The following is a 15,836-nucleotide window of genomic DNA, read 5'->3' as shown; positions in this document are numbered from 1 at the left end:
TTTTGTCTCATGTTTGTTCATCCTTTTCCAATCTTTTCAAGTTCTTCCTTTATTTAAAGGAACTTCAATTCTGTCTCTTAAAGTGTCTGATTGTGTACTACCCTTGTATTCTCTCCTCCTATCTCATCTTTCTGGCGGAGGTGGGAGGGTTCGCTAGTGAATCCAGAAAGTCTTCAAGCTGCAAAACTACACCGACAGGTAAGAAACTATTCGTTTTGCAGCATGAATCTTTCTTGATTCACTATGCTGTGCATAGACTTTGTAGCAGTTTGTTATGTTTGTGGCAGATGGGTGGAAGATGAGCGTTGGTTGTTGAATATATGTTGAAGCACTTTTTGACCTACTTGTGCTTCCTTGTTCATTTGTATATCCACGCAGTAGTGCTTAGTGAACGTGTTCACTGAAGCCCATGTTGCCGCCAGGCAGATGTCTTGGATGGGTGTGTTTGCCAGGAAGGCTATTGTTGCTCTCTTTTTCCTGGTAGAGTGGGCTTCTGCCCCTCCTAGTAGTTCTTGACCTGCCTGCTTGTGGCAGAATTGTATAGTTTGTGCGATCCATCCAGAACTTGCCAGTTACGTTGCTGAACTGTAACGCTGCTGAATTATAATGCTGCTAGTGCTTTTAATTGCCGCTCGGCACCTGTACTTTTAAAATTTGCACGATCGCACTTTTGTTGTTTCTTCTGCTGCTCTGACCTCAAACTGTCCGCACTGCCTGCACCTTAAAAATTAAAGATCATTACTCACCACTTTGGTGAGCTTCGCGCTGTTCTCTGCTCCCGACCACCGTTTTGGGTGTGGGACCAGGGGCTTGAGACGCTTCCAAGACGCCATCTTGGGTAGCGTTCTAGTGTTGTAGGGCTATTCGGTGAATAGTATTTAAGGAACTAGGAGGTTAACGGGCAACTCCGAACTTGCCAGTTACGCTGCTGAACTGGAACGCTGCTGAATTATAATGCTGCTAGTGCTTTTAATTGCCGCTCGGCACCTGTACTTTTAAAATTTGCACGATCGCACTTTTGTTGTTTCTTCTGCTGCTCTGACCTCAAACTGTCCGCACTGCCTGCACCTTAAAAATTAAAGATCATTACTCACCACTTTGGTGAGCTTTGCGCTGTTCTCTGCTCCCGACCGCCATTTTGGGTGTGGGACCAGGGGCTTGAGGCGCTCCCAAGACGCCATCTTGGCTAGCGTTCTAGTGTTGTAGGGCTATTCGGTAAATAGTATTTAAGGAACTGGGAGGTTAACGGGCAACTCAGAACTTGCCAGTTACGCTGCTGAATTATAATGGTGCTAGTGCTTTTAATTGCCGCTCGGCACCTCTACTTTTAAAATTTGCACAATCGCACTTTTGTTGTTTCTTCTGCTGCTCTGACCTCAAACTGTCCGCACTGCCTGCACCTTAAAAATTAAAGATCATTACTCACCACTTTGGTGAGCTTCGCGCTGTTCTCTGCTCCCGATCGCCATTTTGGGTGTGGGACCAGGGGCTTGAGACGCTCCCAAGACGCCATCTTGGGTAGCGTTCTTGTGTTGTAGGGCTATTCGTCAATCACTACTTAAGAGACACAGAATGCAAGCGCGCAGCGCATGCGCACAGCGTGCGCGCCGGATGTGCGCCAGAGGTAAGCCCGTCTGCGCCCGTCCACGCCAGACCAGGCCTAGAGGCCATCAACTTTGCTCAGGAACACGCTAACTTCGCCTATCAAGGTACTGCTCTTAACTACACTGCGAAGGAATTAAAGTCTTATAGGCAGTTTTCACCCGCACGGTGCACAATTTGTACTCCTCCTGTCCAGGGTTTTAAATGCAATCATTGTGGTTTTTCAATGGGCAGGTTGACTTGGTGTAAATCGATGAAGCATCCACGTAAGAAGGGTAAACCGAGTATTATAAAACTACCCTCTATCTGTCCTAAACTCCAGTTCTGGAGCATAAATTATAGGTCACTTCCTAAACATAAAAATCATATTTATGATTTTTTAGACGATGAAAAACCTGATGCCATGTTTCTGACTGAAACCTGGCTTCATGCCAGCTCTGGACCCGACATTGCCATGGCCCTCCCTACTGACTATGTCATGGTCAAGAAAGATAGACACTGGCAAGGGAGGTGGCATTGCCATAATCTTTAAATCTATTTACAGCTGTAAGTTCGAAGCCTTCCCTCTTCAAGGATGTGAGGCCGCTCAATTTAAACTAGCAATAAGTCCTCAGATGACCCTGTCGGGCCTCTTGATATATCGTCCCCCTGGGAACTCTAATTTATGGACGACGTCGTTCTCAGAAATCATTGCCCCTCTGTCTTTGAAGGCTGCAAATTTCACCATTCTTGGTGACCTGAACTTACATCCGGAGGACCCACAATGCACTGTTAGCAAAACTTTCTTGTCTGATCTAGAAGCCCTTAACATTTTGCTACGCAATTCTGGGCCTACGCACTTAGCAGGTCATCTATTAGATCCTGTCCTCTCTAACCTTCCGTACGACTGCGAACTAACCGCCCGCCCTTTGGAGTGGTCAGATCATTTTGCAGTTCAATTCACTCTGCCCAGTACCAAGACTATGGCCAATGGTAGCGGTGATATGGAAGAGAGTTTACGATGCTGGGGCAAACTTAGCATCACAGATTTTAATATGCACCTGTCTGATACTCTACCAGATGTTGGCTCGTCCCTATCTGTGTTAGATGCAGCAGTTTCTAAATGGCTGAATGCTGCTGTTGATAAGTTTGTTCGTTCCATTGGTATCTAAGCACTCCTTGCCCCACCGTCCTCCTGAGGCATGAATTTCGGAAAAATTAAAGACCACAAAGTCCCGTTGTAAGGCTCTCGAGAGGAAATGGAGACGTTCTTATTCCTCGTCTTGCAAAGTGGCCTACAAAGAGGCCCTTAGAGACAATCACAGTGTAAAATGGCCAGAGCTACCTATATTGACAACACTATAACACATGCTCAGAACTGTCCCCGCACACTGTTTTCTGTGGTAAAAAAGCTGACCGGCTCAGATTCGATCCCTGCCCCCCCTGTTTTGGACGAGGCACAATGTAATTCCATCGCGGAATTTTTCATAGCAAAGGTGGAACGAATTTATGACTCCTTGAGCCCTCCCTCCCTTGATGAGGAATTACCTCCTATGCCAGTGCCTGTCCATAACAGTCTGCCCTGCCTGGCAGCAACATTCACTGTTTGGTCACCTTTTGATGATGTCTCCTTCGCTCACTGCCTGGAAAGTATAAAATCTGTCTCTACACGTGACCCTTTACCGGCCAAGAACTTGAAACAACTTGACTTTTTGACGTTTTGATGAAACTTCTTAACTCCTCCTTGGAAGAGTCACATGTCCCACAGGAGTGGAAACATGCAATGATTATTCCTCTCCTAAAAAAGGTTGGAGCGGATTCTTCTAACTTATCCAACTTTAGGCCCATCTTGCTGTTGCCTATTTTTTCTAAGATTTTAGAAAGACACTTCAACACAGTTGACTCATCTTGTGGAGAGCTCGGGCTTCCTGCATTCGTCTCAATCAGGCTTTAGAGCGCATCATTCCACTGAAACTACACTTTTAGGAGTCACCGAGAGATTGCGCCATTGTATCGATTGCGGAGAAACATCTGCACTTGAGTGCGGCGTTCGATACTGTGTCACAATCCATCCTTCTCGCAACTCTTCGGACCCTAGGAGTGGAGAGACCGGCTTTAGCTAGGATAGCCGCCTTTTTAAATGGTCGCACTTTTCAAGTTTTTTCCGCTAAAGCATCTTCTATAATTTGTCCATCGGCGTACGGCGTTCCCCAGGGGTCTATCCTCGGGCCCGCTCCTATTTAACATATATGTTAAGCCCCTGGCCACTATAGTGGAGGAAGCTGGTCTTACTTTATTTTTTTACGCCGATGACACGCAAATTATTTTTTCCCTCTCTAATATGGAAGGTAAAAAAACCTCCGCTTTGAAGCAAGGCTTGACTCAGGTTTCCAAATGGATGCAGAGCAATTTCCTTAAGCTAAATGGGGATAAGACCGAGGTTGTGATCCTGGGCAAGGGCAAAGATCTATGGGGTCCTCAACACTGGCCCAAGGATATGGGCCCTACCCCTCAACCCGTTGCTCAGGTCCACAATCTCGGATTCCTCATTGATGAAAAGCTCACGATGCGGCAGCAGGTAGTGAAGGTGGCCCCCATCTGTTTTGCCACCTTGAGATGGCTTCAAAAAATCTTGTGGATGCTCCAGATTTCCACACAGAGGACTGTAGTCCAGGCATTGGTTGTCTCCCGCCTGGACTACGGTAATGCCCTATCTTGGAGCTGATTCATCAACAGTAAATAAACTCAAAGTTGTTCGGAATGCGGCTGCACGACTCCTTCGCAATGTTCTCCGGAGAATGTCTGCCACCCAAGCACTTCACGATCTTCTCTGGCTTAGGATTACGAGCCGAATAAAATTCAAGGCTCTACGTCACATTTGTAAGATTAAACAAGGCACAGCCCCTAAGTACCTACAGGGTCTCATCCAGGCCTATAAGCCCTCGAGATCTTCGGGAAAAGGCGATTTGATTGTTCCGAGATTTAAGTTAGTAAAGATTGGCGGTCGATCTTTTTCTCATCTAGGTCCTAAATCCTGGAATGCCTTGCCCGTGAACCTAAAGACTGAAACGGATCTTTTTCGCTTCCGCAAAGGACTTAAAACCTGGTTCTTCCAGCAATGATTAGGGTGGTCTTCAGTAAGTTTTCTTGGCACATCTTTCTTTCTTTAATCTGTCCCTTGGCGTTGGGAAACCCACTGCGGGTAGCTGTGCGCCTTATAAGTTTAAATAAATAAAATAAATAAATTGTGCGATGGTGTCTTTTGTTACTGGTCTTCCCAGGAACCTGCTTGCAGAGGATACAAAGAACTGCTTTGTTTTCCTGTGCTCTTTAGTTCTTTCCATGTAATGCATTACTGCCCTTCTAGCGTCTAGTGTGCAGTGCTCTCTTCGCGCTTGTGGATGGTTTCTGAAAGAAACTTGGTCTCTGTATTGTTTGGTTCATGTGAAACCTTGACACCACCTTTGGCATAAAGTGTGGGTTGGTTCTCATTACCACCCTGTTCATGTGTATTTGAATGTAGGGTTCCTGTAGTGCCAGCGGTTGTAGCTCGCTTACCCTGCGTAGCGAGGTGATTGCTACCAGAAAGGCTGTCTTCATTGTGAGCATCTGTAGTGAGCCCTTGTGGATGGGTTTGAAAGGCACTTTCATAAGCTCTGTTAGAACTATATTAAGGTTCCATGCCGGCGGCGGCATCGTTTTTGTGGGACTATCTTTTTAGCCTCTTCTAGGAATCTCATTACTACTTGGGATGTAAAGAAGCTCTTTCCGGTCTCCTCTCTTGTGTAGGCTACTATCGCTGCTAGGTGTACTCTCAGCGAGGTAGAGCTCAGGTTCGTTTTTAGCAGGTCTGTTAAATATTTTAGCCCAGCTGATTCCTTGGTTATTTTCTTGTGTAGTTTTTCCCTGATGCGCCATTGTGTGAATCTTTTCCATTTCGTCACATAGCACCTCAGTGTGGTAAGTATCCTTGCCTCCCGTAGCACCCGCTGTGTGCTCTCTGGGAGTTTTAGGTGTGCAAACTCTATGTCTTCAGGAGTCAGGCAGCTATGCAGAGGCTCTCTGGCTCTGGGTGAAGTACCTCCCAGTTTTGCATGGACAGCAAGTCTTTTATTCTTGCGAACTTGTGTGGTGGTCCCTGTGCCATTTACACTATTTGTGAGAACGAGGACTGCCTGGCCCACTGTGGTGCCACCAGAATCAGTGTCATGTTGCTGGTTCTGCATTTGCTGAGTACTCTGTGTATCAGTGGTATAGGGGGAAAAGCGTAGGTAAATGTTTTTGACCAGCTTATCCATAGGGCATTCCTCTGGGATTGTTCCCCTGGTTGCCTGGATGCGAAGTATTGGAATTTTGCATTCTGATGTCTTGCAAATAGGTCTATTTTCGGTGTTCCCCACTTATTGAATAGCTTTTGCGTTTCCTGTGCATTGATCTCCCACTCATGCGATGCTGATGTCTGACTGCTGAGCCTGTCTGCCTCCACGTTGTCCTTTCCTGGTAGGTGTATTGACAGGAGGTCTATTTCTAGTGGGATGGCCCATCTCCATATCTCCGGCGCTAGGTTGGATAGTGCAACTGAAGGCGTTCTCCCGGTTTGTTGATGTAGAACATCGTTGTTGTGTTGTCGGTTTGTATCAACACTCTCTGCTTGTACAGTGGTTTCTGGAAGGCTTTTACGGCAAGGAACACGGTCTTTAGTTCCAGGTAGTTGATTTGCCTGATCATTCTGTTGGAGTCCACAGACCCCTCACCTTGAGCTGGTTCATGTGTGCTCCCCATCCCCTCTGGGATGCGTCTGGTGATGGTCACTGTTGGGTTTGGTGGTGTTTAAAGGCTTCCCCCTTGTTATGTTCTCCTCGTTCCACCACGCTATTTCCTCTTGCACAGGGTGCATTACAACCACTAAATCTTCCCAACTCCCTGTAGCTTGTGACTATTGTTGTTGGAGCCATTCCTGGAATGGTCTCATGTGAAGTAGTATATTGGGGACTAGGTGTACGCATGACGCCATCATCCCCATGAGCTTGTTCGCTGTTCTCACTGTCAGAGCTTGCCCTTTCTGGTATTGACGTGTCTCCTTCATCAAGGCGAGTTTTCTCTTGTCGCTGGGGAACACTTTGCTGTGGATGGTGTTGATCTGTGCGCCCAGGAAGATCTTTACCTGTTCTGGTTCCATCGAGGATTTCCCCCAGTTCATTGAGAATCCCAGCCCTGTCCGCGTCTGTGTGACCTGCTGTGCATGTAGTTGGCATTGTTTGTATGAACTTGCCTTTATTAGCCAGTCGTCGAGGTAGGGGTATACATGGATCCCTTCCCTCCGTAGGTGCGCTGCTACAGCTGTGAGGCATTTGGTGAAGACCCTTGGTGCGGACTTTAGTCCGAAGGCTAAGGCTGTGAACTGGTAGTTCGCTTTGTTGATGGCAAATCTTAGTAGATGTTTGTGTTGTCTGTTCATGGGAATGTGTAGGTAGGCATCTTTGAGGTCTATGGTGGACAAACTCTCCGTTCCTTATCTGAGGAATAACCTCCTGTAGGGATCTCATCTTGAATTTTTGAGTCTTTATGTATTGGCTTAGGAACCGTAGGTCCAGGATGGGTCTTAACGTTTCGTCCACCTTTGTACGAGGAAGTAGTTGGAGTACACTCCCTTGTTTCTTTCTTTGAACTGTACTGTTTCTATCGCCTCCTTGTGGAGGAGTTCTTGTGCTTCCTGTAGGAGGAGCGCGAGTTGCTTCTTGAATTCCTATTTGGAGGTTTCTTTTCTAGTTCTATACAGTATCCGAACTGTATGCTGTTCAGTAACCATTTGTCTGTTATTTATTTTCTTCCACTCTTGGAAGAAGTGTTTTATTCTGCCTCCTACTGGTGTTACATGTTCGTTGATCCCCGATTTGAGTTTGTCGAAAACTTTTTTGGTTATTGTGTTGTGCCCCTCCCCTAGAGTTGTTGTGTGGGTGGGCACGTTTGGTGGAGTGAAGTCACTTTGAGGTGGGTTGCTGGCCCCCTCTTTTTGTTTGTCCTTGTTCATTTGCCCTCTCGCAAAAGGACTGGCCCCTAGGTTGGTATTGCCAGGTTTGCTGTTGCTGACCCTGCTGCACTTGATTGTTGCCCTGGTAGTTCTGCTGGAAAGTCTGATGTGACGTTCCTGGCTGGTTTCCCCCTCTTCCGTTTGGTCTCTGTGTCGGGGTGCCCCTTCTCATACCTCTTAACTGCAACGCCCCCGTGGATCTTGCAGTTTCATTTCCTTCTTCAGCTGCGTCAGTTTCTCATCTACTGGCGCTCCGAACAGGGTTTCTCCATTGAAGGGTGTGATCAGAATATTATTCTGGACTTCCGGCTTGAAACCCGAGATCCTCAGCCAGGCACGCTTTCTTTCTGTTACCCCAATCATCATGAGCCTGCTGGATGCGTCTGCCGCATCCAGGGCTGATTTGAGGCTTGAGTTTGCCATGTTCTTTCCTTCCTCCACCAGGTGAGCTGCTCTCTGTTGGTATTGTTCAGGGAGGTGTTTGAGTAGCTGTCCAACCTCCTCCCAATGCTGGTATGTATGCCTGTTGAGTACGGCATTAGAGTTGGCAATGGGCCAGTGGATTGCTGCATTCCTCTTTAGTTTTCTGAGGTCTATCCTCTTACTTTCCTTGTCTGGAGGTGGGCCTGAGTTTGTTGGAATGTTAGCCCTTTTTCTGGCTGTTGCTGCAATGATGGAGTCAGCCGTGATGGATCCCTGGATGTATGGTGGGTCCTTAGAGGAATGTTTATACTTCTTCTTTGTCCTTGGGGTGACAGATCTGCAGCTTGATGGTTCCTTGAATGCTTCCCTTCCCTGGTCCAGGACACTTGGGAGCATGGGGAGAAATTGACTCCTAGTTTGAGTGGGGAGCAGGGTCTCTAAGAGGGAGCAGGCTTTTGGTTTCTCTACCTCCAGTTTCACCCCATATGCTGCGGCTGCATTTTTGATGACCATATTGTAGATGCCAATGTCATCTGGTGGCGCAGGCCTCGAAGGATACGTTTCTACGGCCACTTTCGGCGTCGAGGTCCTGCCAATCCAGGTCCTGCGCCACCGAGGATGCCGACCCCAAACTTGTTTGGTCTTCCTCGCCTTCTCCCTCATAATAGTATAGGCCCTCTTCCTTCTGCTGTTCCTGGGGCTCCGGAGTTTTCGGAGGCTCTTCGGCGTCGAACTCTTCTTCGTCCTCAACCTCAACGATAGTCGTCTGCTTCGACGGGATGGTGAACCTTTTCATCCGTTCGTCGAATTCCTTTTTCCTTTAGACGATACTGTCCATGTCGGCCTGGGTTGAGGGTTTTGGCCGATCTCTTCGATGTCGAAGTCTGTTTCGGGTCCTTTTCCTTCGGCGTCGAGCGCGCCTTTTCGGGAAGTGCTTCGACGACCTAGGCTTGTCTTGGGTTTTCGACGACTGGGAGTCCTTTTCGAAGGATCCGCTGGGCTGTTTGTCCCTGGATGCAGCTGCGTATGTCGAATGTTTTGGCGCCAGTGCTCCTTTCGAGGACTTTGACTCTGATTTTCGAGAGTCTGTCGGGGTTTTAGGGGTCGACATCTCTCTTACCTCCTTTGTGGATTTCATATCGGTCTCTATGACTGTGTAGTCATCTGGTCCCTCGGCGATGTTGTCCTCTTCCCCACTGGAGAGACCCAAGTCCCGGAGCGACGGTGGTTGACCTTGGCCTTGCCTGTTGTAGTTGGCTCTCTATCTTTCTCTTACCCTGATCATCTTCGGGATGAATGCCGAAATCCTTGGTCTCGTGGTCGACCGGCAGACAGAGGTTGCAAACCGGATGCTGGTCCTTCTGCACGTTATTTGCGGTGGCAATAACGGCAAAATTTAAAAGGTGTTTTGTCCATTCCTGCGCTCAGGGGGCCCCCTGTATGCGCATTCTCTGTTGGAAGTCAACGTTTTCAATATTCTCCTCCTTCGTCGTACCGTCTCAGTGTTCTTGATTGCGAGATCTATTCTCCAATTTCTTCCGTGGTTCTGTCTTCGTTTTCTCCTTTTCACCAAAAACTCTGGAACCCTCAGTGACGATCCAGACCCAACGGCGGAAAAATAATCTGAAGATGGCGCGCAAAGGTGGGAGCTTCCGGGGGAAGTGTGCCGACGTCACAGGAAGGACACCAAATGGTGGGATGTCGACGCCCACCTGGGGTACGAAACCCCCCCAGAAAATACTACGATTCCGGACCCAACCACTAGGCTGCGGAATAATGCACAGCATAGTGAATCCAGAAAGATTCACGCAGCAAAACTGCTTTTATATACGGTTTCTGATACATTTCTGCTTTTCACGTTATGGGTGTTTAATATTCGTTGTTGCGGTGCACATGCAGAACTTTACAATTGAGGTTGGGAACACGTCTGGGGATGACTTGTCGCCCATGATCCTTTGTTAGTGAGACACGCCTATTGGTGAATCATTCGTGTTTGTATTATAAAATTCTTATGGTGTCACTACTATGGTTGAAGGGTAAGATTGTTTGTTGTTGAATCTTAACCTATGACAATATGAATTTTTATACAATAATGGACTTGTAACTATAACTTATTTGGCAATACTGGCCTCTACCGACACAGACGCCATACAGAACAAACTTTCAGGTTATAAATTATTATTCATTCTATATACTCAGTTTTATAATTTTCCTTTCTTCGACTTTTGTATCCTTTTCGGTCTGACTTCATTTGTTTATTGCACATAGGGGATCTGTTTTTAAAATGGTACACAGATGATTTTAGACTGTATGGTCTAATGTATGGTAAACATTCTTCATTTCCTAGATATTCTCTGCATGTTAATATATTCCGAGTTTGCACAACGTGCTTGCTTGTGGAGAAGGCAACTTTAGGTCTTCTCACATTTTTCGTATCCATAGACACCTTTCTGGTGTTCCTTATGTAATATTTCAGGTAGTTCTCATATTGGCTATTCTGATTTTACATTACAGCCTTGAGGAAGTCGAAGGTTTGGTTGCCATACGATGAAAAATGTGTTGGCTCTTCATGTGGTGTTATACAGGAATGTCTTTGTACCTAACGGATCAAAATTTTACAAAAAATTCTTAAATCTCATACTTCTGAAATTGGTTTATTGACCTTTTGCGAGCTCGAGACTTTCATGGTTCTTTGTGTGGGAGCACTCAGATTGACGGACCCACCAAAAATCAGCTCGTGACCTACCGCCATGTCATAACTTCAATAAATTATTTCCCTATTTTAATCCATTAAAATTATCCTTGTACCTCTCAAAAAAATGAATGTCTGTGCTGAAGTTTGTATTACTCTAGTCCAGCCTGAATAGTCTATTTTAAGTGGAATAGAGCCCTAACATTTTTCGATACAAAATCTTTTAATTAAAAACAGTAATCAATCAAAAACAAAGTTAGAATATATTTTTTTATTTTTATAAATAACTTATCTGTTACAAAGACAGTTTTCCCAGCTAAATCACAAAACCATAATAAACTCAAGATATCCAAATTAGGTTTTAATAATAAAACAGGTAAAAACTGATTTGTCAATCTTCACATAGAACTGCAGATGAAGCGGAAAAATAAGGCCTCATAATTATGTTTTAAACAAAATGCATTGAATGCAAGTGCTTTGGGTCCACTGCCTAATTACAAGGGATTGTCACTATATATTTTACCACATGAAATGCATAGCCTTAAGAACAAAGGCTTATTACATTTATATAGATCACCTGTAAAACTCCTATTCATAAAAATAAATTCGCACTGACAACGTTTACAGTGGGTGACATTATTTCACTATTTTCTTTTCACTAAAATTCAGATATATATATATATATATATATATATATCTATATCTATATCTATATATCCATCCCCACAAGTTCTGGTGCGTTCTCCAGTGGCAGCCCGAACGCTGGTGGTGCTTGGAAAAGCAGCGGTCCGCTGCGCCCTGCGGAAATAGACAACAGCGGATTCTCCTAAATATCAGGAGACACCTCCAGCACTCCGATGCAGTAAAGTTACTTTTATTGCTTCTTTGGCTAAGGCACTAATGCCAACGTGTTTCGGTGTGAGCCAACACCTTGGTCACGGTGCCGGCATTACAAACAAAAACATTATTCATGTGCTTTCCTCATTAACATTGCTCACAAAAGAAAGGTAGGACTGGTAGCTGGCTGTACATTGATTAGGAAAATGACTCAAATTTAGTAAGGGATGTATAGCATTGCAACAGTAATGAAAAAGTGATTCATCAATGTTGCCCGTCATTTTGCCAAAGCAATGTATGTAGACAATAGAGCTTAAATGTAGTTTATAATTGTATTTGTTTCACTGGGAAATACGAGTGAATTAAGCCACTCTAAAATGGCCACGGGCTTGGTGTGGTTGTAACCAGTCCTGCCTTTAATTTGTGGGCAAAGTTAGTGGAGAAAGCACATAAATAATGTTTTTGTTTGTAAGGTTGGCGCCGTGACAAAGGTGCGGGCTCGCACTGAAACGCTTTGGCGTTAGTGCCTTAGCCAAAGAAGCAATAAAAGTTACTTTACTGCTTCGGAGTGCTGGGGGTTTCTGTTGATATTTACGAGAAGACGCTGTTGTGTGTATGAATGAATATATATATTATATATTTATATATATATTCTCCTTGCCTTTGTAAATTGCTAATTTGCTTAGTGTCACAGAGCTTTGAAGTTATAAATATAGACATTTTTGGTTAAAAGATAACTTTGATACAGTCTGTCAAAGAGACATGAGATGCTACTGGAGCCAATTTCGCTTGATGCATTTCATTCCGATTTAACTAAAATAGTAAAGCTGCATCTTATGTAAACACAAACTGCTAGTCTTGGCTTTGATTTGGGAGTACACCTTGAAACCCAGCAAGGTAAACTCGGTTAATATCAGCTACATCAGAGCAGGATCATTTTAACATTCAAGGATCAAGAGGCCAAGGAAATATAGGGGGATTCTGAATGCAAGGATATCAGCTGTCACATTTCAAAAGTACCGAATAAACGTTACTTTATGTCACCCACCGTAAATCTCAGTGCACAGAGTGAGCTACACACACACACGCAGACACATACACACAACCCTTCAAAAATTTCCTGCATTTAATAAACACACTGCATCTGCAGGTCTTCACAGAACATCAGCATTTACAAGAACAATGTACAGAATGAGCAGAGAAAGGCTATTTTGTGCATAATTTTATATAATTAATGCTCATTTATTTAAGGCATGACTTCTGAGATAAAAGCTAAAGGGGGCACGATTGCGCTAAATCACTTACAGGGAGAATAAAGTTAGTTGACAAAAGACTTACACTATACATGGACAAGAACAAAAAATGAAGGTGAAGGAAAGAAATCACAAAGCTGGTCTAGAGCTATGTACAATGGGAAAGCTTTCGGGCATTTCACTATGTATTGTATTTTACAGACAATGCATGCAGTTTCTCCACGTTCTCTTTAAACTTGATGGTGCTGATGCTAGCTTCACAGAGAGGAGATTCTTTAGGGAAGACTAGGATAGCCAGGGTACCACTGCATTATAGTTATTTCCGTGTCCAGAGGCACTATGTGGCAGCAACAGCTTCGGGTCGATCACCTCAATTGATCACATTTCCTCTGTGTGTGTAGTGTTTCTTGGGCAAATGGATAATCTTGATCAAACCCAAAAAGCCAGTTTCCTGATCCTTTTCACACATCCAACGCCAAGGGGAAATTAGGGAAAAATGCGGAGGAAACCCCAAGCACAGAACACCACAGTGAAAAGTTCTTACTGGTATGTTGGCAATACTGTACATGGCGCTGGCAACTCGGAACCAAGTCTTTTTACAGATTACCATTCAGCAGACGAATTCCAACTGCCCGCAATACAACACTGAGGTATTATTAGCTCTCTCCGCTGACAACTAACATTAGCAAATCACCATCTTGTCACACCTTCAATATGAAACAATCCTGTGAGTTTCAGCCAGGATCTTTCTTCCAATGATTAAGCATTCAATTTCTATTGTTATCATTTTGCGGCCTGGAGTTCTCTTGGCTCAAAAATGTCGGGGCATCTCACACTGTTCACAGCGGTTTAATGCAGGATGATTTAGGAAAGTACATGCAGTGCAGTTCCACTGTGCTCCCTCGTCCTCCTCTGTGTCTGGCACATTCTTTGGCGTCTTAACACTAGGCCGTTGATCTGCGGAAAGGTAAAAAGACTGATGAAAAAACAGAAACATACGTTGGCAATGCCGCTCATATTGTGCGAGGGTTGAAAATGCCAAGTCGGACATAAGAACTTTAATCAACCGTTTTGTTTTCCTGGGGGAAGTTTGAAAAAAACCAAAGCTAGGTTAAACAAAACAAACTAAAATTCATCATTAGTGACATATTTTCATGTTTTCTAGGATCCAGCAATGGTCAACCACGTATTTGCGACTTAGTATTGCAGCAGAAAGTGACATTGCTTCATTTCAATCATCAGCATGCACCATTTAGCTCACACCAAAGCATGTTGGAAACAAATTAATCTGAATGTTCTTGCGCTACAGTTTACAAGTTTTGAGTTATTACGATTTGAGAAAGAAAATAGTTTGTTTTCATGTCAATGCCACTTCTTTATTAAAAATATACTAGCACTTGTTTGTACCTTAAAATGTACTGATACAATTATTTTTTGAATTTCCATTTCGTTTTTAGGTCTCGCGACCTATCGATGCGCGCATGCGCATCGAGCGGAGCGAGAATTCAAGCGGCGAAAACATCATGAAACCACCAGCTTTTTGCTGGCGTTTTCCTGCAGTTCATGTGAACCACGTGTTCAAACATGAACGCGCATCAGCCTCCCTCCATTTGCCGCAGAGCACATCAAAGGGCTTCGCCCAGCGTGCGCTCTGCGGCTTCTCGGCTTCTCCTCCCCTAATTACGCCGCACACAGCCTTCCTTGCATTTCTCCTCCCCCTCCCCAGCCAGCTTCCCCCAGGCCGTGTTCCCTCATCCCTCGCACCCCCTCGGCTCCCTTTCTCCGATTTCCTCTCCATTTGTTCTTCCTTCCTCTACCTTTTCACATCCTCTCTCTTTGCCTGTCCTACTTCCTCTTCATACCGCTACACCTAATTCCTTTTTTTTCTAAAGTTCATTCATCTTATATCTCTCACGTGCACAGAACAACTTCTCTCACAAACACGCTAACTTTTCCTTTATCTCGCACATATACACATGTGCACTTCATTAGTTAATTCCCGTCCCATAACCTTTGTACTCTCTCGGAGGCAAGCTCGCCCACCCCCTCTCATAAAAACCCACTCACTCTCGTGCACACATGCACACTGATTTGTCGTGCCATGATGTTTGTACGAATCCACTCACTGCCTCTCTCGCTCCCACGTCTCCGACACACTCTCCCTCCCGGCATTGATGACCCTGACATTCCAATTAGCAGACTGTGAAATGCAGGGTTTCCTAATTAACACAGCCCTCCAACTACGCACTAGTCGTTAATAAAGGGCCATTAACAAGCTCGGATTCTGGCCGTCCTGGAACTACACTCGGGCTCCTGGTTTTAAATACTACCTGCCCGCTGTGGAGCTTGTTTGTTGAAGATGCATGCTGCTGTAACCGCCATCTGCACTGGCGCGCGACGCAGATCGATGCAATAGGCTCATCCCAGGGACCAGAGGCGCGAGCTCCCCTCGCACTCAATGGCGGGACAGAACAGCAGCAAGAGAGAGTAAGCACCGGTGGGAAGCAGAACTGGAAACTACCCACACACACCGAGCAGGGGCTCTCACGGGGGCAGCAGTGAACCACCACACACAAAGGATAGGGAGGGACATGTTGGGCGCCAGCAGGGAAAACGCGCCTCACACAAACAGGGAAAGAGGAGTCGGCAGCAGTGAAAACATACTTCACACAAACACGAATAAGGAAAGAAGAGTTAGCCACAGAGAAAACACCCCTCACACAAACAAGAACGGGATAGGAAGAGTTAGCATCTCTGAAAACGCCCCTAACTCAAACAGAATAGAGAAAGAAGAGTTACAAGCAGCGAAAAACCTCCTTACACAAACAGAATAGGGAAGGAAGAGTTAGAAGCAGTGAAAACGCCTTCACACAAAGGGAATATGGAAGGAAGAGTTAACAGCAGTGAAAAACGCCCCTCACACAAAAACTAACAGGGAAGGAAATATGTTGGCAGCAATGAAAACACCCCTTACACAAACAACAATAATGAAAGAAGAGATAGCAACAGTAAGTATTTA

The 15,836-nt window shown here is 45.1% G+C and overlaps 1 protein-coding gene across 5 annotated transcripts in view; it reads right to left on the bottom strand.

Moving 5' to 3' along the window:
* Positions 1 to 12,676: 12,676 nt before the first annotated feature.
* The window catches only part of TAB2 (TGF-beta activated kinase 1 (MAP3K7) binding protein 2), a 247,110-nt gene continuing 243,950 nt past the window's right edge, over positions 12,677 to 15,836 (bottom strand). For all 5 annotated transcript variants that reach the window (XM_078649268.1, XM_078649270.1, XM_078649269.1 and 2 more), the window contains one exon: positions 12,677 to 13,774. In XM_078649268.1, the coding sequence (XP_078505394.1) occupies positions 13,629 to 13,774 (146 nt within the window). In that variant the 3' untranslated portion in view covers positions 12,677 to 13,628. The remainder of the gene's footprint in view (positions 13,775 to 15,836) is intronic.

The sequence above is a fragment of the Lissotriton helveticus genome, chromosome 6 (assembly GCF_964261635.1).
Source record: "Lissotriton helveticus chromosome 6, aLisHel1.1, whole genome shotgun sequence".
NCBI classification, from domain to species: domain Eukaryota; kingdom Metazoa; phylum Chordata; class Amphibia; order Caudata; family Salamandridae; genus Lissotriton; species Lissotriton helveticus.
This window is presented reverse-complemented; position numbering and strand designations above follow the sequence as displayed.